This window comes from Dipodomys merriami, unplaced genomic scaffold, assembly GCF_024711535.1.
Source record: "Dipodomys merriami isolate MVZ:Mamm:240054 unplaced genomic scaffold, mDipMer1.0.p SCAF_112, whole genome shotgun sequence".
Lineage (NCBI taxonomy): Eukaryota > Metazoa > Chordata > Mammalia > Rodentia > Heteromyidae > Dipodomys > Dipodomys merriami.
In genome coordinates, this window is record NW_027202405.1 from 4,263,569 (window position 1) to 4,287,053 (window position 23,485).

General features: G+C 34.9%; 1 protein-coding gene across 29 annotated transcripts in view; it reads right to left on the reverse strand.

Moving 5' to 3' along the window:
• LOC138822567 (triadin-like) overlaps positions 1 to 23,485 on the reverse strand; it is a 180,900-nt gene that overhangs the window by 44,901 nt on the left and 112,514 nt on the right. For all 29 annotated transcript variants that reach the window (XM_070015365.1, XM_070015369.1, XM_070015363.1 and 26 more), the window contains 2 exons: positions 21,006 to 21,056; positions 19,208 to 19,258 (listed from right to left, as the gene is read on the reverse strand). In XM_070015365.1, coding sequence (XP_069871466.1) covers positions 19,208 to 19,258; positions 21,006 to 21,056 — 102 coding nt within the window. The remainder of the gene's footprint in view (positions 1 to 19,207; positions 19,259 to 21,005; positions 21,057 to 23,485) is intronic.

Sequence of the window (23,485 nt, forward strand, 5' to 3'; positions counted from 1 at the left end):
CCATGCTATCATTTCAGTCTCCAAAATGTATTCACTCTTGACCAGAATTTACCATTTGCAGAAATAAGATTAATCTGGATGATGCCGGGCTAAGCAAAACAAGCAAGTCACAGAAAAATCTGTTTGTATGACTTTACGTGTGGAATCTAAAATGTCTTCTAAAAAGAACACTGCTCATAATTAATATATATTTATTCCTGAAAATAATGGGTATCTACTCAGTAACCTAGAAAATATAGGTCATATTTATCATTGTTTTTTAAGAGGTCAGAAATTATTGCCTATTAGTAGGCTCTATACATAGTAAGTTAATAATATAAGGTTGCCCTCCTATTCAAAAGCAGTCACCCTTTTACTATTTTATTTAAATAGTTATAAATTAAATAGTTTAGCTTTGCTAAATTGAACTGTTTTTGTTGATAAATTAGAACTGGTGCACATTGTCTGGGTTTCAAGAATTCAAGCCAGAAGAAAACCATCCCATAGATTTTTACAACAAATATATTGGTTACCATCACAAAAGTTTCCCACGGCAAGAGCTCCAAGAAGTGGACTGCTCACATGCATCCATTCTCATCTGATCTGTTCTTTCATTATTCCCTCAAAGCTCAAGGGAAATTTTTCTTTCTTTTAATTAAACTAATTCCCTCAACCTCCATTATGTATCCTAATACTTGCTATATTTAGGAGACTTCTCTCCTAATTAATAGGTATCTCTGTTGAGTTCTTGTATGCTTCTTCCCAGAATTCTTTTTTCCTATCACAAACATGAAAATAATGAGTAAAGAAATATTTAATTGTTTCGATGTGCTGGACCATTGTATGCTACCTTTGTGGGGGGAAAAGTAGCTTTTTTTCTGCTTTTTTTTTAAAGATATGAGAGATAAATTCCCATATTTAATTCTGTAAACTGGCTTCTGCTTCTACCATTCTAATGAAAATGTTCTCCCAAAGGTCACAGACTGACAGCTTTATTTGTCAAATATAATGGCTTTTTCTGAGTCATCATACTTCTTCCCTTTTCTGAGAGACACTGAGAAAATGACTGCTGACATTTCTACTTTTCCTCAAAAGTGTCACCCAGTCCATGTGGGGTGCTGGGACCCTGTGTCTCCTCTTGATCCAGCTAAAGCATTTTCCCTCTCTGCCCGTTCTTTTTGCTCACAAAGAAACAATCTTTAATTCCTTTTTATTTTTTTCCCTTTTTAAACTCACTCTGTGATTATTGTAGTCAAAGAGTTATTTCTGTCCTGAATCTTATGCCCTACATCTCTAAACTCACAGATGGAATCTAAGACTTCAAGTCACCTTCCCTAATTTCCAAGTGTCCATAGAATCTTTGGTTCTGCTTCAGTTTAGCAACTTCCACATGTGATTGCCTTCCTCTGCTTTTCCTGTTTGAAATCTCAGTATTTTATATATAGCTAATGTCATCTTCGGCATCTGTGTAATGGCTTATCAATTACAAATCTGTTACAGCACAATACAGAGAAAATGATTTTGTTTTAAAGAACATGTATTTATATGCCTAGAGGAATATGTGACAAATAGTCCTTAGAACTGTTCAATGTTTTTGAGTGATTTTGTTAAAGAAAAATTCATTCCACTCTGAAAACTAGTCATGATCATACATATACTATTTTTTGTCGGTTGTGGAGCTTGAACTCTGGGACTGGGCATTGACCCTCAGCTCTTCAGCTTAAGGTTAGCACTCTACTAATTGAGATACAGTGCCACTTAGGGTTTTTTCTGTTTATGGGATGCTGAGGAATCGGACCCAGGGTTGCATGCATGCAAGACCTGCACTCTAACACTGAGCCACCTTTCCAGCCCATGACTATACATCATTTTAAAAGTAAATAAAACTGATATAGATGATTAAATATTAATTAAATATAATACTAATTAAATATATATGCATATCCTAGCTATTGTTTCCTGTTTATACCTATTTTCATCCTATAATGCTGGGATTATGGTAAAGATATTTTAGTTCAAATTGCTGATTCCCATGTCTTTCTATAGGATTTTACACTTTACACAATTATGATAATAGTAATAACAATAATAATAATAATAACATTTTTATGCATGTCCTGAAGGATCTACATTTCACTTTGGTCCCATTCCTAGATATAAAAGTGGATTTATCTGACTGCTGCATTTCTCTCCTTTCCATCTGGTGGGTTCTGGAGTCTTCTTTTGTGCCTGTTCCTCTCCTTACTGCCTCTTCTAAAATGGTCATCTTTGCCTGTGGGCTTGCTTCTTAATACAGGCAGACATTTATTGCAGATGACCTAAGCACCAGCATCACCTCTCTTTCACACCCTAGTAGGTGTGAAGGATGATTTTCACTCAGTAGACAAGGAAACTCATATTAAGTAATCAGGGGCAAAGAGAGGCAAATTCTTGTCTTTCTGATATAAAGCCATTATAATTATTAATAATTGTTGCCCTGTCTCAGCTGCTTTTTTAAAAGTCTGAATATTTCAGTTTAACTACATCATCCCTATGAAAATGTCTCTGATTGCTCAACACTGTAGGAAGAGGATTGCTTCTCCTCTCTAGCCTCTTACTGCCCTCTGCATTAATACAGTTAGTTCCCTTACAACCAGCTTTAAACAACCCATGTGTGTGCCCAATTACATTGTGTGGGAATGGGAAAAACATTTTACCTCTTCTTCATAAATTCTATGTTGTCTAGCATAATTCTAGACATTTTATAATGATATTAGAATACATCTTATAATTGATTGTATTTCATAAGAATGCCAGTAATATTAATTTTTATAACTTTAAAGAAATTTAAAAGTAAATATCACATAATGCATCTAAATATTTAACAGAAACTAATAACAGGCAATTTGTAGTATCTGTTACCTTTTCTTTTGAATATCAGCAAAGTAAAGCATTAAATTCAATATTTTGTTTACAGGACAGGAAAGCACAAAACAAGTTTATATGACTAATAATCTTTCACTGATACCACATAATACAAACACTGCAGTTTTTCAATGGAATTTTTCCTTATGTGTACATGTATGTGAGGTTGAATGATGATTTTTGATGTACAAATTCTATATACAATTTAAATTCTACTAAACTTTTTTTTTTCTGATGACTCAAATTGATCTGCCAGGGAATGAATGGATTCAGACTGCAAAGTCATTTAAAATGGTTACAGTCATTCACTAAAATTAAGAAAATTCCTTTATCCCTTTCCTGTATTGGTACTATTTTAAGACAATGGCATTAATCATTTAGCAATGCATTAAACATACATAGAAAAGTAAATTGGTTTATAGCTACAAATTAAGTAGGAGTTAAAACATAAAGAGAATCTGTAAATGTTTAAAGGTATGGTATTAATGTTAATATTCACTGTACAAATAATAACATTGAAGGCTTAAACTTTTTGATAGACAGACACCGACATGCAAATTTGTTTGCATAGTATACAGAAGGAATACTTCCAGAAAGATTGTAATTAACTTGATATTTTCCTCAGGGTTTATAATGACATTTTTCTGCATTCTCCTATTTATATAAGGCTTCTTTTCCAACTTCTAATCTTTTTATTCCCTTCTTCTACAGAGTCTCAGAAAGCCAACTCTAAAATTATTAAATTATTCACTAAGAGCCAAGAGATAATGGACTACCACTCCAAAAATAATTTGCATATTTAATTAGTGGAAAAGAAGAGAATTAAATCTATTTGAATTATACAAAGCTACAACTTTTGACATTTATGACACACTTGAAGGCAAGTGTACACAGCTCAATTGATAATAGAGATAAATTTTAGTCATTTGTCATCCTCTGGTTGAGATTTTTGCTATTAAAACTTTGTTCATTTAACCAATTTGAAAAGTATGTGTGGTTGTTTCTAGTGTCATGATGAACTTACCTAAAATCTGCTACCAGAAATCATGGAATTCCTTTTAAAATTAGCATACATTTAATTGTACAGTATGAGATATTTAAAGTATGCACCAAAGTATTTTAGTGTCTTGGATGTTTCAAGTTCATACCCTTCCTTGATTGTGAAAATCAGCCTAGACCACACCCCAAAACAGCTATGTACGTGTCCTTACCTGTTTCAGAAATCTTTTCATCTTTTTTTAAATATTGGATACTAAAGTGAAATATAAACATATACATATATACACACACACTCATATACACACCATACCCACAAACAACAGGAGGAAGATAAATTTAAGAAATAATCAGTACAAAATTGGTTAATAAGATCTCATTGATTCTTCTTGTATATTCTCAATTATAGATACATACTTTGACAACGTATTAATATAACATACATTTTTGAGAAATTGCCATACAAGCAAAAACAAAAGCAAAACTACTTTTATTTTAATGGCTACAATTCTAAAGTCTCTTGCTAATCAAACAATTTGGCTTCTTGCTTTTAATAAAAACATACTTTCTTATAGTTCATAAGACTTTTTTAAAGTATTGCAAATAAGTAATAAACAATGCTCAGAAAAGTAGCATACTGAGGCTGGGAAGGTGGCTCAGTGGCAGAGTGCTTGCCTTGCATGCATGAGGCCATGGGTTTGATTGCTCAGCACCACGTAAGAAGAATAAGCCAGAAGTGGCACTGTGGCTCAAGTGGTAGAGCACTAACCTTGAGCTGAAGAGCTGAGGGACAGTGCCCAGGCCCAGAGTTCAGGCCCCATGACCAGCAAAGAAGAGGAAAGAAAAGTAGCATACCTTTCTTTTTTTTTTTTTTCTTAATTTAACCAGTTTAATTATTTCTATTTTTACTATTAGAGGTTCAATTCATGGAGCTCCATCTGGTGGTTAAAGTGGTGAATTCAATTTTTACTTTACTATTGCAACTACTTTTCTGAAATAATCGTTTGAATTTATTAAAATTATATAAGTAATCAATAGAATAAATCTTTTGTCTAGAAATTTCATATTTTAAAATAGTGGCTACATAAAATGGACACATAATTATTTTTAAACTACATACTTTTTGAACCATCCAGGTAAACTATACAGTAACAATGCAACTAGTGAACTAGTTACTGTATTTTCAAGTTGCTAGTTCATAATCTTTTTTTAAAAACCAAATTTGCCTAGGTTTCATAGTTTTCTCTCTCAGTCTTGTTTGGCTAATGGAAGGGTTTTTTTAAATTTAATTTAATTTTATTTGTGAACATACTGTACAGAGGGGTTACAATTACATGGGCAGGATAATGCGTACATTTCTTTTCTTTTTTTTTTTTTTTTTTTTGGGTCCGGTCATGGGGCCTGAACTCTGGGCCTGGGCGCTGTCCCTCAGCTCTTCAGCTCAAGGCTAGCACTCTACTACTTGAGCCACAGCGCCACCTCCGGCTTTTTTCTTATGTGGTACTGAGGAATCGAACCCAGGGCCTCAAGCATGCAAGGCAAGTGCTCTACCACTGAGCCACCTTCCCAGCCCTAATGCGTACATTTCTTACCAAGCATTGAACCCTCCTCCTTTGGTTTACCCTTCACATCCCTTCCCAGCCTCCCCCCTCCCCCCAATCCCAATCTTTCTCCTTCCTCCCCTCCTCCTCCCCCCCCCCCCGCCCCCCCCCCCCGCACCGATGTTGTAAAGCTCGTTTTGGACATGACAACTTGTACTTCTCATTGTTGCAACAGGTCCACCTATATCCTTAAACAACTGGTTTTTCCCCATCTCCTCCACAAGTTATACTGACATCAAATATAGTGAAAGCAGGGGTTATACTGTGGGGGAGGGACATACAAAGCAACAAAGAGATAATCTTATAAATGCGTTAGTAACACATGCATGAAAGAAAAAAACATTAAAATACATATCTAAGGGTTCATTTTCCTGACCTCATTTTCTGACCTTTTCTGCTTGACTCAATGGAAGGGTTTTTGTACATCATATTTTTCCTCCTTTCAAATTTCAGAAAATCTAACCTCACAATTGAGACACTTGCTGAGCATAGATTATGTGTATGATACTATATTAGGCAGTTTTATTGTTTATCCTTGTAGACTCTCATTTTCTGTATAGTATAAAAATACACATCCAACTGAAAAATTTTTGAGGATTATGTACTCTCTAATTATTCATACCCTCTTCTTGTATTACTTAGAGACATCCTATATAAAGTGATAATGATATTTTGATTGCACTTTTGATACTTTGGAGGATATTTTCCCTATTAATATGACTCATTCACTTAATGGGTAAGACAAACCTGATGTTAGTGTTTTTATATATCTTATTATTGTATAAATAATTTTCTAGTTTTTTGTGTCTTCAACTATATAATTTATATAGTTACCTAGTTTTTATATAGGTCTGTAGTTTTTTGTTGGTATACCCTCTTTAGATTTTAAGCTCCATTAGAACAAGTACTATATCTCTACCACTCACTTCTCAAAATAACAGTTAGTCAAATATATATGATCAACAACATTACTGAAGAATGAATCAATGAGTGAGTGAAGGAAATTGTGAGTACAGAGGATCAAATTTCTTTCCTTATCTTCAGTCCTGGAGAAAATTTAATTATTGTGTGCATCTAGACCCAGAGATAAAATTCAGTACCATACAGCTTCTACATTTACATTATTTTCATCCAAGTGATGTCTTTTTGTATTCGGCCTCAGCAAATATGACCTTCATTAATTCAATGATTCTTTCTATTATTCACTTCCTAATGATATGTGCTTGTCTCAGCCAGTTCAGGATAAAGTTAAGTCATAGTGGATTCCTTCATCTACAATAAAACAATTCTCTCTTTGGGTCATGAATTTTGATGAGTTTTTCTCACTGCATTGAAAAAGGAAATAACTCTTCTTTCCCTGATAGTTCCTTCTTCATTAAATTAAAATAGTAATTCAATCATGCTAGAATTTGAATTTTCAAGCAGATTAGCAAAATTACAGTACTGAGAATAAATGTTTGGCAGTGTTTAGTATATTCTAAATACTGGTCAACTGTACATTTCTATCATCTCATAGTCTCTAAAGTAAGTGTTATTTTATCCCTATTTTGGAGTAAGAGCAGTTGGGTCTTATAAGAAATATGTACATATACATAAATATAATATATATAAGAAATATATTTTTAACATCCCATTCAGCATCAGAGCTCCAACTCTCCTGTCTATCCTCTTCATTTGAGAGCTCATATCCCAAGGCCCAAGTCCAGATGTGAGGACCCTAGCCACATCTGTTACTCTCTACTTCTAAAATCTGCCTCATTTAAATTTTGGAACTTCCCAGAAACAGATTCCTACAACACTGCTGTCTTTCCATCCTAAGAAAAGTTATAGTAACATTGAACGCATATAAAAAAATGGGGCATCTATTTGAAACAGTCTTCTTTCCTACCTGCACACAGCTCTGTCACACTTGTCAACTATGTGGTCAATTTAACAGCTTGTCAACAGGTATTTTGGAACAAGGATTAATATTCTACAGAACAGCTGTATAGATATGAGTACAATAAGCCAAAATCAACTCAGAAATGGAATTTTAGGGGAATTCACAAACCTGATTGGGTCTCATGACCCTCTCTCTGAAATGGAACTAACCACTTTTGATATTGTACAAAAGAAACTAACAAAATAAGTTGAAGGCAAGTTAGGAGTTTATTTGGAGTGCTGAAGAGTGAGAGTTTAGGTCAGAAAGCAAGGCTTTAATAGTGAGTACACTAAGTTTTGTCATTGCTAAGAGAGAAAATAATGCAAAACTGATGTGAGAGTTATGGGTTAAGTATTTCGATATTGTTACAGTAATGCTCATGAGCTTGAATTCGTGAAGTTTAAAGGCAATTTTTATTTTTCTTACAGAATCAGGATGTCATCTTTGAATATAAAACAAGAATTGAGATGTGAGAAGTTATCAGCAGTGTTTTCTAAGGCAAGCAGCTCTTTTGTCAGACTCTTGGCTCATTAAGAGTTTAGTGCTAGACATGATGGTACCTGCTCTAGGAGGGATAGGCTGGAGAATATGAGGCTAGCAGAGTTTATATAGTGAGAGGCCCTATATCAAATAATCTAAAAAAGAATACAAAGGGGATAGAAATGAAGAAAAAAGAGCTCAATATCTCATCTTATAGATGGCATGTCTACTAATATTCAAATTGTTCTTTATCCCTTGTTAGCTTTGAGTCACATATGGATGCCTCTTTTATACAGAACTTATATTGGGTCATATTTATAACAACAATATGTACACATATTAAAAATCAATTAGTTAAAAGGCTTCTCTGGGAAGGTTCAAGGATCATAAATGCTGTTTTTAATTATTTGTTTATTTTTACTGGGAACTGGCACATGAATGATGGGAGGAGGATTGTACTTTTTTCTACCAGGTCTTTATTGTTTTTTTCCCCTACTACTTATCAGTACTATGTAGTAATACAATATCTATTTTGCATAAATATTTGCCCTTAGAGGCCTTCATTTTGGGCATTGCATAAACATGGAATCCAGGAATTCCCAATGTGAGCTGCTGTGGCAGACATCTGCCATTTCAAACACAGCACTAACTTTTCTGGGCTGCTGGTTTCATTTATGAAATGTAAATTGCTAATGAGCTTGGGTTGGGGAGCTTCATTAATGATTTTTCAATATCATCAACCACTGAGCTCTCAAGCAAAACAATCAGACCAACACTTCTGCATACAAGGCAAAGAAAATCAATAGTAGAGATTCACTCTGTTGGAGAATCTCTACTCCCTCATCATAAAACAGAACATTCAATACATAAATCACAAGTTTACACTCTCAAAATTTTCCTTCTTGAAGTAGGTTTTAAGATAAAGGTTCAATGCCAACATAAGATTATTTTCCTTGCTTTATTTTGTTTGTATCATAGAATCACATTTGCTTCTTCAACACCCAGAGGCTTTGCATGTGTATAATGGTTTTCATCTTCGTGATCATATTTTGCATTTACCATTTAGTAGTCACTAACTGTGTTATATTGCTAGCTATATTTTATTTATATACCATTAACCATTCATGTTTATTAGTGATCTAGTTCCAATATAAGCTTTTTGAGTCCTGTGATGAATTCTTTCCCCTGCTATTGTAATAGTGAGTATAATAGTTAGCCTAGAGTTGAATTTAAGAAATGTTTGTTATGGAAATGCACACCCTTGCTATGAAGCAAATATCATTAGGCCTATGTTTTCCTAGACAATATTGAGTCTTAATTATTTGTCTAGGTCCACATCCTCTAATGAGTAGCCAAACTGGTATTTGAATAATGATTTTTTTCCCTAATTCCAAAGTTCTAAGCACTCTGCTATTGTAACTGCTGTTGCTACTCATAGAATTAAATGCCATTAAACACTGCACACACATATAATTGCATAGGAAGCTACATATTATGTCATGCAATTAAATTATACTCCTGAGGTTATGTTACCTATACAAGCTATCAGTGATCATTGAAATCCTAATTATCATTATAATGCAGTAACTGTGGTTTCTGTTTATTTTGAGCCAGTCATTAAGTCATCATTTATATTCATTTGTTTCCTAAATTGAGCTGATAGAATTAAGTAGTCTGAATACTGACAGAAAATTGAGAACTGTCTTATATACTTCTGAACTAGCCACATCCTAGGAACTTTTAAAATTCAAAAGCAGTTCATCAAACCTCTTTATGTAAAATCCGCAGAGGCACGTTGTTCATCGCTGCTAACCTTTGTCATAATGTGTGAGGCAGTAGAGAGTGAGAGCTCAGGTAGAGAGAACCCCTGAGTCTGCTACCCACCATTCTGTGACCTGCACAAGACACCCCAAGGGCTTCCATTTTCACATGGGTAAAAGCAAGATTGCTGTGAAAATTAAATTGAACACTCCACAGGAAGTATTCAGCACAGTGCCAGGTATGAAACTAACAGTACACTTTAGTCTTTTTATTGATATTTTCAATCAATTCCCTTAACGCTGTTCTGACATAATTCTAAAAATACATTTTAAGTAAAATACAGTTTAGATAAGATAGTTATATTCACAGTGAGTAACATTCATAGATTTATCCTAGATTTATGGTTTCTGCCTCATTCAAATTATTACTAGGAATCCTCTCTCCCCTGGGCTGTAGATTAAAGCCAGGGCCTTTGCATGCAAGCCATCACAAAAGCACAGTGAGCTGTACCCTGTACTCACAGACCCTTATTTGTAGTCTTTGATTTAAAAAACAAACAAACAAACAAAAGCTCCCTTACTATTGCTACACCCATCACTGTTGTTATTGCTACCAAAATCAATGAGAAAATGAAGAACACACACACACACACACACACACACACACACACACACTTAATCCTGCTTTCTTTAGGAGTTATTATGGACTAGGATAAAGAACTGCTGTCCTTCAAGGAGTTCAGATTGTAGCAATTCTCAGTGAACTTATGGCATGTTCTCATTATGTCTTGAGAGAAGGATAGTTATTTTTCTTTGTTTTATAAAGATTCCATCTGTACATCAGGTAATATATGATTTTGTCTTCTGTAGACACGTTGTTAACCAGATATAACCATGAAAACAGAATCTGACTGGATGTATGTCCAACTCAGACCTTTTTCAGTTCTGAAATTTCTAAAAGCAAAAACTGTCCTATATTTGGGTCAGGACAGTCACACAGCCCCCAAAACTAACATCTGCTACTTCACAACTTTTCATCTCTTCTGCCTATCTGATTTTTAATTGAGTATTTTCTTCTTCTAATTTAACTATGTTTTAAAGTTTGGTATTTGTATCCCTGCCCCTTTTTTCTCTGACTGCATTTCTAAAGCAGCATTATTTGCACTCCTGAATTAAGAAATCGCTCCATGCATAATATAGAATTATCGTCTATGTATTATATATTGCATGTATTATTGTTCAACTTCATCCATATCCCCTCTGCCACAGAGATTGTTCTTGTCTTATAGTTGAAGAACAGCAGGAAAACAAGTAAAAGATAACTGTACTAAAAAAAAACAGCAAACAAAAAATTCCTCTCAGTTTGTAATTAGTTTTCTTTACTTATTAAGCAAATGATCTAATATGTAGTCTTGGAATCTGCCACAGATAGATTGAAGGTTTTGTCATCATTCAATGTCTCATAATTGTGAGGATGGAGTTTTCTTTTTGCCAGTCCTGGGGCTTGCACTCTTGGCCTGAGCACTGTCCGTGAGCTCCTTTTGCTCAAGGCTAACATTCTACCACTTGAACCACAGCTCACTTCCGGCTTTTTCTGTTTATGTGGTACTGGGGTATCAAACCCAGGATTTCATGCATGCTATGCAAGTACTTTACCACTAAGCCTCATTCCCAGCCCAGGACAGAGATCTTTGATCATTCATTCTTGCAGCCTTGGTGCCCACAATATTCCCAGAACTCTTCCAGCATTCAAAAAAGAAAAATGGTAAATGTCATTTCAAAATGACAAGAAATTCAAATTTTTTCCCTTTAATTCACTTAGTTCAAAAAATAAGTGGAATCCCAGCCTCATTCATTCAAACTCTTAAATGTGTACAAAGATATAGTAGAAGTACTCCACCAGCCATGGAAGACTGCTTCATACTGTTTTTCAGACTTTCACATTCAATCTGTCCCATTTGCATAAAATTATCCATAATAGCTAAACTAAACTACAAGTTCATAATTCATTATATTAAAATTGAAAGTAGACTCCCAAGCTACTGAACAGAGTGCTTTACCTATAATTTTTACGTACTATATATTTACTACTGAGGTTATTTACCTATACAAGCTACCAGTGATCATTGAAATCCTAATTATCATTATAATGCAGTAACTGTGGTTTCAGTTTATCTTGAGCCAGTCATTAATTCATCATTAATATTCATTTGTTTCCTAAACTGAGCTGATAGAATTAAGTAGTCTGAATATATATATATATATATATATATATATAGTACACCACTTATACAAAAAACATCCCTAAATGATTTCTGTCTCTTTGTGTCTTGTTCTAAATTTCTTACATATCTCTTATTCCAATTAGATGAATACCACCACCACCAACAACTTGTGCTTCATATGCTTTTATAGGTATAATTCTAAAATAGGTCTAGTTCCTAATGCCAGCACTTAATGTATGATTCAATATTTAAATCCTGGCAAGTCTTCCAAGGAACTTTGAGGTTCAGGTTTTTGTTGTTGTTGTTGCTGCTGCTGCTGCTGGGTAGACTCTGAAAACAAATGGGCCAGAGGGCATTGTCTCTCTTCAACCCAGAATAAATGTATATATTGACCCTGCTTTTTCTGTTATCATTTTACCTTCCAAATCCTTTGTCTTTTGTATATGCTAAATACAGTGTACCACATTTCTGATAGTGTCACTCTGCCTTTATCTGTTCTCCTATGTCTACTTCTATATAGCTTCATTATTCTTCCCTTCCCTGAAGCTTCCTAGTATGAGTATATGCATTTAAATAGATAAGATATAATTGGAGGTGGCTGCATACATTGTAGGTCAGAATCAGAAGTCATAACACGGCTTCATAATATTATTTGAAGTTGGCAAGATAACTCATGTATATAGTTCAGCTAAAGAGATCATTGACTGGTCTGGGATGGTGGCTCAGTGGTAGAGCGCTTGCCTTGCATGCATGAGGCCCTGAGTTTGATTCCACAGCACCACATAAGCAAAGAGGAAAAAAGCCAGAGTGGCACTGTGGCTCAAGTGATAGAGCGCTAGCCTTGAGCTGAAGAGCTGAGGGACAGCACCCAGGCCCAGAGTTCAGGCCCCACGACTGGACCCCCCCCCCAAAAAAAGAGATCATTGACTTTAAGCCATTCCATGGGTACAGAAAGCTTAGAATAACCATTTGTCTAGGTAAACAAGCACTCTCCTTGTTTCAGCAAGAGAAAGCAATTACCTAGACTATTACTTATTTCTCTGTATTAGTTTTGTCAGGTGAGGACAATTAAATAAATTAATAGAAAGTATTAGGTTTAAAGATTAGTTTTAAAGACATGTCACCATGTATCATGCCTTACTTAAAAATACATTTGAGCCAGGCGCTGGTGGCTCATGCCTGTAATCCTAGCTACTCAGGAGGCTGAGATCTGAGGATACGGTTCAAAGCCAGCCCGGGCAGGAAAGTCCGTGAGACTCTTATCTCCAATAAAAACCACTAGAAAAATGGAAGTGGCGCTGTGGCTCAGGTGGTAGAGCGCTTGCCTTGAGCTGAAGAGCGCAGGGACAGCGCATAAGCCCAGAATTCAAGCCCTATGACTGACCCCCCAAAAAATACATTTGATATCTTTTGTTGATATTTACATATTATTAAAGAAAAATGATATGTTTTAATCACAAAAGAAGAAAATATATCCTAATTTATCTTGGACTTTTAAAATGGATTTCCAAATATTATTTTCTCTATGATAATAACTGGTAAAATTTATACTCTGTCATAAATTGGTTTTATTTTTGTTCTGAATAAACTTCACGTAACTAATATAGTCATGAGACAGTCATTGCTGACGTTTAGGAAGAAAATTAGTTGTACATTGGTCTCATTCTGGAATTTTGTTTATCTCTCTTATTCCTACATAATTTACAGAAAAAACTTGAAATTTTCATGGAGATGATGCTATTTTGTGTAAATAAAACTGCCTTCTCTCTTTTATAAATTCTTTTTTTTCATTCCTCAGTAATATATTTTTTTATTATTTTGGAAATACCATACAGAGGGGTTACAATTACATGGGCAAGATAGTGCATACATTTCTTATCAAGCATTGTTGCCTCCTCCTTTGTTTCCCCTTACCATTCTTTTCCTCTCCACCCCCCTCACCACAGCCCCCTCCCCCTCTCTTCCCCACCTCCCACCCCACCAAAGTTGTAAAGTTCATTTTTCGACATAACCATCTCATTGTTGTAAAGGGTCCACCTGTAACCCTATTTAAGCAGTTTTTTTTTTCCTTTCCCCTCTACAAATTATATCAACATCAAATACAGTGAAAGCAGGGCTTATACCCTGGGGGAAGTACTTACAAAGCAACAAAGAAATCATCTTATAAATATGTTGGAAACAATTGCAAGAAAGAAAAAAAACATTTGAATCCTTATCTTCATCAACTTGTCTGACAGTTTCTGTTTGTCTCAGACATACACTAGTTATTGCAAATAAGGCAAACCATGGGACCTATATTTCTTTGGGCCTGGCTTACTTCACTTAATATAATTTTAAAGAAATGCAAATCAAAACAACATTAAGATACCACCCCTTAAAATGGCTATAATCAAGAACTCTAATAACGACAGATGCTGGAGGGGATGTGGCCAGAAGGGAACCTTACTGCATTGTTGGTGGAAGTGAAAACTTGTTCAACCACTTTGGAAAGTAGTATGGAGGTTTCTTAAAAGACTCCACATAGAGCTCCCCTATGACCCAGCAATCCCACTTTTGGGCATTTACCCAAATGATCACAAACAAGACCACACTAAAGCTACCAGCACAACTATGTTTATTGCAGCATTATTTACCATAGCGAAGATATGGAACCAACCCAGATGCCCCTCAGTAGATGAATGGATCAAGAAAATGTGGTACATATACACAATGGAATTCTCTGCCTCCATCAGAAAGAATGACATTGCCCCATTTGTTAGGAAATGGAAAGGCTTGGAAAAAATTATCAATTCTTTTCTTGACATAATTGTGCAAAAAGCTTTCCATTCAATGTGTTAATTGGTAAATATAGTTTCACTTGGTCAAAGTCAACCCACCATTCTCCTTTCTCCCGTCTTCTCCCCCCCCCCAACATCCTCAAATTTCCTAGTTCAATCTTGTACCTTTTTCACAGGGACACTCTATAATACAAACTTGAAGAATGAAGACATTTTTTGAATGTTCCTGGCTTTGATGGAAATGCTTATGACAATGGAATTGTGTTTAAAGGATAAACTATCTTGATTTTGAATGCTGGAAATTTTAAATGAATTTTACATGAATTACTGAATTTTGTTGAATTTTATAACTTATGAAAGTGATTTAAATCTTAATCCATCACTGTTTCATATTACTGACAGGTTAATTTGAAGTCTGTACTTTGCTGTGTCCACACAAGTCACAATATCTTACAAAGATCTTAAATTATTGATTTTCATTTGGAATTTCTCATTACATTGTTAACTGTACATTTTGTTTGCTTCAATGTCCTATTCTATACTGCTTGTCATTGACAAAGATAGCTTTATCATTGCTGTTGATTTAGCTATACTTTTGACATGTTTCTGACTATAAGGCCCAGACCTTTCTTGTCTTAGAAATACACCTTAGCAAAGTTGTCATTGCAAATTCTTTACCTGCCCCTTTGCAATTTACATAAATCTTTTCTTGGCTTTTTGCCAACTTTGTAACCGTTAAAGTCTTTCTGAAGGACTTTAGAGGGACTCTTGTCAAAAAATTATCAATAAAGTTGAAATCTTTATCTTGCACTCTCTCTATGAGGAGGTAAAGTTATAACTTTATAAATACCAATTAGCAAGCACAGTTGGCTTAATCACATTGATCTTCTTCCTCCTGTATATTCTTATTTTTTCAACAGTAGCATACCCCATTGATTAAAATTATTGACATTTATTTATCACGAAGTTAGTTCTGTCTTTTCCTTGAAGCAAAAAACTTTCCCTATTGTAACACTGTGAAGTGTTCCTTGCAGACTTAACTCTTTTGCAATTTTGCTTTGCCATTATGATTGCATTATAATCATAAATCATTTCAGTAAGCTCTAACTTATTTTGTTATCTCAAACCATTTGTGAACAAAGAACTGTCATTAGAGCAACAATGCGATTTTCAGAATAATGTTGTTTTTTCACTCAAATATGCTGTTTTGAGTTAGGTTTGGCCATTTAAACTGTTAAGATATTTTTTGTTCTATCTAAATTTTACACATGATCACATGAATTGTATTTTCTCTTTATCTCCCTTTCTCTTTTCTTTGTTTTCTTTCTCTCTTCCTCTCTGACCAATTTGACTAGTTTTGTGCATTGTATTAACCTCTCAAAAATATTCTTACTAACGTTTGACTTTATAATTTTATGATCCAAGTGTGTCACAAAACCCTCAATTACTGATTTTTTTGTTAATATTTCTAAGTAATTATTAGTCTAAATGTTAAACTTACTTATGCATAAATATATTTGTAACATAATATAATTAATTTATAGTTATCAAGTTATTTATATTCAGGTATTTGGTTTGGAGGTTGTTAAATTTACTTAAAAATGTAATGCTGTATCTACTTGTCATTATCACATCTTCTATAATTTAGCTTATTGACTCATTGTACACAATTTCTCTTTTTAATGCTCTTATATAATCTTCAAACTTATACAGAAGTGTGCATAGGAAAGAAGGCTCAAACTATCTGACATGGTCTACTTTCCTTTTTTATCTCCTGTAATCACAGTAAATCAGGAGCCTCTGGGATGGCATAGGATGACATTGTCACCTGCGACACAGGCCTTCATGCTCCCTTCCTGTCAGCTGACTATAGTGCAAGGCAAGGCCTTAGAGCACTATATTGAAGAAATCAGTGCCAGATGCAAAGACCACAGGACTCTGAACAACACCAACACCCCTGAGCAATATATGGATTTGGGGATTTTAGTTCATCCTGAAAATTCTATTATTGTGGTTGCTACTGCTGTGTGTGTGTGTGTGTGTGTGTGTGTGTGTGTGTGTGTGTGTGTGTGTGTGTGTGTGTGTGTGTGTGTGTGTTTAAATTTCTTCTTTCCCCTTTCAGTTGTGGCTCGGTACTTTCTGCACGTGGCCTCAGTCTTACTCTGGGCCTTAAATCCAATGTTTGCATTGTATCACACAATGTTTGTAGGATGACTCCTGACCAAGTCATTCCTCCAGAAGTTAACTCTACTCAGGTCCTGGATGGAGCTGAGTCTCTCCTATTTTCTGAGTCTACAATATCCAATAAACTGACGTCCCAGAGAAATTCTGGCCAGCAACTATTTTTATCTTCTTTTCTTCTATTTGGTGGGAAGAGGTTCTCTTCTGACTCTGGTTAATTGCAGTGAGACTTTCTCAAAATCTAGGATTCTTCTATTTCTTATTTATTCATTCATTTATTTATTTACCACATGGGGATTACAACTCTTGCACAGTAGTTCTGTTAAAACACATCTTTCATGTAGCTTTCTTCTAGCCCACTACCTTGTTTTCTATTCTGTTTTCAAACTAATTATACAGTTTCTTATTCATCGCACATAATGCTGTCTTTAAAGATGTACTCATCTATGTTATCTTTAATTTAGGTATTAAAGAAGGAGAAGGTAATCTGAACTGCAAAAGAAAGAGAGAAGATTCTAGAGATATCACTAGTGATCTATCCTGAAATGAAGAAAAACTGAACTTGTTTAATAGAAATTTGAAATGGATACTCTCCCTCTCTGTTCATCTTATATTTCTGTCTTAGATTTATTAAGTTGTGATTAAAGCATTTAAAATGATATAAAAACTTTCCATTTGTCTTGTTCTTTAAATATCCAGGACAATCAATAGTGTGATAATGTTAAAACAATCTACAATTTGTCTAAAATTAATTGATGTACAGGCAAATTCAGTATAATTTCCTTTGAGTTGAAAATTAATTCATCTTTTGAATAACAAAATGTAACAATATTTAGTTGCCTATTAGAAACTGAACATAACATGTATGAATTCTCTTGTAATACTTAGTACCTAACTATGCCACAATAGTAAACTTGTTCATAGCACCAAAATTGACTAAAATCATAGAGGGTAATTAAAAAACAAGACAGGTTTCCTATTACAAACAAATATACCTCAATAAGATAGGAGGCTTACTAATGTAAATATTTTAGAAAACTGCCACATACATATTGTGGACTGACAAACATCATGTTGGGCTTTTGCATTTCAACAAAGTACAGCTTTGTTTATGTTGACATTAATTGCAATGTTGTAAGACCATCACAAGTAATGCTTTATACATTGCTACACATACTAATGGGGCTCGCTAGGCATCCTTATTTTTCCCTCATTCCTCTAGCTGTTTTCCCTCTTGCTGTTTTCTGTCTTTCCCAGCATCAGCACCTTCATATAAATTCACTAGATAACTTTATCTTTTGAGTAAAGCATAAAAATATGACATTACTGAAATTTTCAAGTCCTCACAGAACATTCAGTAGTTTAACCAGTGCCTCTTTCCAAGAAGTGAAGGCAGAAATAACCTAACCTTCTAAAATTCACGCATAGTGGATGTGTTTCATGTTTTGTCTGGGTAAAATGGACAGTTTATAAAGTTTATTTTCACATCAAGATATGTCAGAGAATTCTCGAGGCACAATCATGTCAACAGACAAGACATTGGAATAAGGCAAAACCAGGTGTATTACACTGGAGTCAGTGAACTTATTTTTTTATACTTCATCATAGGATAGGCTGCATATCAGAATCCACTTAACTCCAAGCTTCACACAATGCATTGGGAAGACTGCAGGTGCCACGTGAGGCACATTAGAAAGATTACAGTGTGTGAATTAGGTGACTGCAGTTCTAATGTTGCCTCCGCTACAAAATATAAACCCGGAAAACCTTTTCAGTCTTATTAGGTTTTATGTATATAAAAGTAAGCTCTTAAGGCCTCCTAGCATTTGTAACTGTATTATACTTGACCTTAGAAGAAATCATGCTTTCATAGGCAAAATTCGGTTCTTTCATTTTATCTTAAATATTTTGTTTGATAACTATACTTCAGAGTTTTTTGGCTATTTATAAAATATATATTCCTACATTTCCTACAACAAACCCAAGGATTCAGAATAAACAACAACTTCAAGATTTTTTTTGAGTATTTCTGACATAATGTTTATTTCTTTGCTTCATTATACAATTGATGTAGGCAAGCTATGCTGATGATTGACTCCTGTAATCCTAGTGACTCAGAAGGCTGATGAGATCCAAAGGATCATGGTTCAAAATCAGGACAGGCAGAAGTCCATTAATTTCTATCTCTAAAATAGCATCAATAACCAGCTCAAGTGGTAAAGTAGTTGCTTAATAAGTGTGAAGCTCTGTGTGTGAAACCCAATTATGTTCAACAAGAAATGAGATGTGGAAAACAAAAGATATAATGTATTACATTTTTGCAAATATGTCAGTATGTAAGATACGGGTCATATGGAGTTACATTTTTATTATAGAATATTACCTTTTTCCTTTAAAGGAGCCGGGACCTTCACTTCTCTCCCCTTAATAATCTCTGGAAAGAAATATTGAACATTGATTTGAAGCCATAATAAAGAACTTTGAGAAACTCTGCATAACAGTCACTGAGCTATCAAAAACCTGAACATAGGTGGAAATCACATGATCCTTTTTGTGAAAAACAAAACAATGAACTTTATCATCAGGGACAAAGGAACAAAAACATAGGCTATGAACACTCTTTTCTGGTAAATTTTAGCAGGCCATGCTTGTTCATATAAGCTAATGAGCATTTGAATGGAGAGGAAGTTATTTATTTTAGAAAAACATGACCTCAGCATCTAGAATTCTCCACAAACTAATCATCACAGACACAGACACAGACACAGACACAAACACAGACAGACAGACAGACAGACAGATAGACAGACAGACAGACAGACACACACACACACACACCTCAAACACTGCATTGAATGTGATAGCTTAATCTTTGGATTTAAGTTAAGGAAATTTCAAAATTACAACTAAAATAAATTTTGGGGAATAACTCATTTATGATTCAGTTATACCTACAAACTCTCAAAAAGCTAAAAAAGAAGTTGTCTCTAATTGGAATAAGTTGTAAAAAATTCTTCTACCAGCTTCAGTACAGCTCTCTCACAGATTTCCTCTTTGACATTAAAGCTCAACATCTCCTTTCAGATAAAAATAACTTTTAGTGTGACAGGAAGAGATAAAAGGAAAAGATCTATCCTTCCAGGTTTTTTTCACTTCTCACTTTCTGGGTTAGGGTAGGAATGAAGAGAATGTGATGGGACACTGGTAAATAGAGCTGCATTCTAGCAGTACTATATTGAGTGAAACAGGCAAGGGACAAAAAGACAAATACCATGACTCACAAATATGTGCAATGTAGAATTATAATCTTATGAGGAAAGAGCAGAACAATGGGTTCCAGAAGCCATGGGGGGTGGAGGGAACGAAGAAAAGAATGGTAACCATTGGGTACCAAGTTTCAGCTGGGTAAAGTAAGCTATTGTGCCGAAAGTGATTATAATAAATATTTATTCATCCATTACATATGGTAAAATTGTAAAGCAAATAAATTATAAATGTGGGAGTCAAAATTATAAATATGTGAGAGAATGGATTTGTTAATAACTCTGTTTTAGTCATTTCACATTGGAAACATACATCAAGCATCACCCAGATCACATATAAACATGCATTTTTAATTCTTAGTGTGTGTGTGTGTGTGTGTGTGTGTGTGTATGGGCACACATGCATGCCTACATTGGACTTGAATTCAGGGCCTGGGCATGGGAACATTTTTGTTTTACCACTCAAGCCACAGCTCAACTTCCTTGCTAGCTAATTGGAGATAAGACTCATATAGGAATTGTAACCCCTCTGTACGGTATTTTCACAATAAAAAATCTTTTAAAAAGACTCATATAGCCTTTCCTACTGAGGCTGGCTTCAAACCATGGCCCTCAAATCTCAGCCTCCTGCGTAACTAAGATTATAAGTGTGAGTCACCATCACTTGGCTAATTGTTTTTTTTTAGTGCTACTATCTTCTTTCTTTCTCCCTTTCATTCTAGTTGTATTTAGAGCATGTTTTAGATTAGCAAAAATAAACAAGTATTTGTGGGATAAATATATGAATATTAGTTTTGAAAAATATAAATATTGCTTGTGCATTTGTATGTGTACAAGAGTTGTGACAAATGTACACTGTATACATTCAGATGTTTCCAGCAATGAACTTGCAATGGTATTTAAATTTTTTCTTGTTACCTTTATCTTTCAGAGGAGAAGAAGCGTTCACAGATTTTTCTTTTTTAATTTCTGAAAGAGAAATAAAAAAGGCAAAGTTACAAGGAATAATAAAGTACAAATTGTAAGTTTCTTTTCCTGTTTGGTTTACTGAAGTTTTAAGGACCAGAGAGGCCTCTGAATTGATATTCAAGATATAGATGTCTCTTGACATACACTATAGATAAAGCATCAAACTTAAAATTCAGAAGATAACACATAAGTCCATCACAAGGGACAGCTTATGACAGAATCAAAATAGATACAAATAAAATGCCACAGGCAATGATAAAGTATAGGTAGCACTATTTGTTATGTACCACACAATGCTCATGACTGCTTAGCATTCAGTGTTCACAACATCCCTATGAGATATGTGGGTTGTGCTATTATTCCTGCTTTTCATTAAATAGGATATCTAAGAATTGAACTAGTATTTCTTTGAGCTCAACTGCAAAATTATTAGCTCCTGTAGGTGAATAATGTAACCAGGAAGGCTTTTTTAAAAAAAATATTTTATTGTAAAGATACTGTACAGAGGAGTTACAGTTACATGAGTAAGGTAATAAGTACGCTTCTTGTCAAGCATTGTTACTCCTCCTTTGTTATTCTCTACTATCCCTTCTTCCCCCCTCCCTGCCCAAAGTTGTAAAGTTCATTTCCAACGAAGTGTCTTGTGGGTATCATTGTTGCAATAGGTCATCCAGTGTCCTTGTCTCAGCAGTTTGTTATTCTTCCCTTCCCCAAATTAGATGAATGTATATACAAGATAGACATTTACCCAAATGATCACAAGGCCATACTAAAGTTACCAGCACAACTATGTTTATCACAGCATCATTCACCATAGTTAAGATATGGAACCAACCCAGAAGCCCCTCAATAGATGAATAGATAAACAAAATGCAGTATATGTATATAATGGGATTTTATGCTTCCACCATAAAGAATGACACCACCCCATTTGTTAGGAAATGGAAAGACTTGGAAAAAAAATCATATTAACTGAAGTAAGCTGGACCCAAAGAACATAGATTCCATTGTTTCCTTTATTTGAAATACTTAGTATACCTGTCTAGGATAATCTTATGAGATGAGTAGAAAAGCTCAAAAGCTATGTATATATGAACATATAAGATGATGTTAAACAAAATGAACCCCAAGATATGGACACAAGAGGGTTTTTTGTTGTTGTCCTTAATGTAGTAGGTGACTTTTTTTCCCTTTGGTATGTTCTTCCCCCTATGGTATATCTCCTGTTGTCAGGAAGGCTTTAAGGCACATAGTCTGGAGGTGGACTTCAAGAGATGAGAAGGAACAGAGCACCAGAGGCTCACTCCTGTCATCCTAGCTACTCAGGAAGCTGAGTTCTGAGGATCGCACTTCAAAACTAGCTTCAACAGGGAATTCCGTGAGATTCTCATCTCCAATAAACTACTTTAAAAAAAGCTGGATGTGACATTATAGCACAAGTGGTAATGTGCTTGCCTGTACTGAAAGAAGTTCAGGAACAAAGGTTAGGCCCTAAATTCAAGCCCCAGAACTGGCAAAAAGAAAGAGAGAGAGAGAGAGAGAGAGAGAGAGAGAGAGAGAGAGAGAGAGAGAGAGAGAGAGAGAGAGAGAGAGAGAGAGACAGACAGACAGACAGACAGACAGACAGACAGACAGACAGACAGACAGACAGACAGACAGACAGACAGACAGAGACAGAGAGAGACAGAGACAGAGACAGAGACAGAGACAGAGAGATACAGAGAGAGACAGAGAGAGAAAGACAGAGAGAGAGAGACAGAGAGAGACAGAGAGAGACAGAGAGAGACAGAGAGAGACAGAGAGAGAGACAGAGAGAGACAGAGAGAGAGAGAGAACAAAAGAATAAGAGAGAGATGAGAAAGAAGTTAACTAAACTAAGAGATGATTTGAGAAAAACATCAATGAGATAAAGCAGGAAGAAGACGCACTTTAAAACTGTGGGAAGACCTTGGCTCAGCAGTTGTTACAATAGTGCCACATTCAGAACCAACACAGTTCAAGAGGTGCCAGATGACTGCTTGGGCTGTCAGAAACCACCATAAGATGTCCAGCAGCCATTTTAGTGACAGTGACATTGCCTTTGCTGTGGTGTAAGACATTCAGTGTATTCCACCATGCTGGAGAGGCTACATGGTGGCAGTACTGTTCCTAGGCCTGGTTTGATGCCCATCATATAGCTAATGTCAACTATCCTTCATTGAAGTAAACCACCTTGGAAATCCAGTAGATGGTGATTTTACATGATTGTTGTCCAATCTGTCATGTGGTTACCATCATAAGGAATACCCAAGTGATAAGTGCCTAGTTTATCATTCCTGAAATTTTTACCTTCAAATTGTGAATGAAGTGGAGTTAGCTGTTGGTTTGCATATATATATATATATATATATATATATATATATTACATATATTTACACATATTGTATATA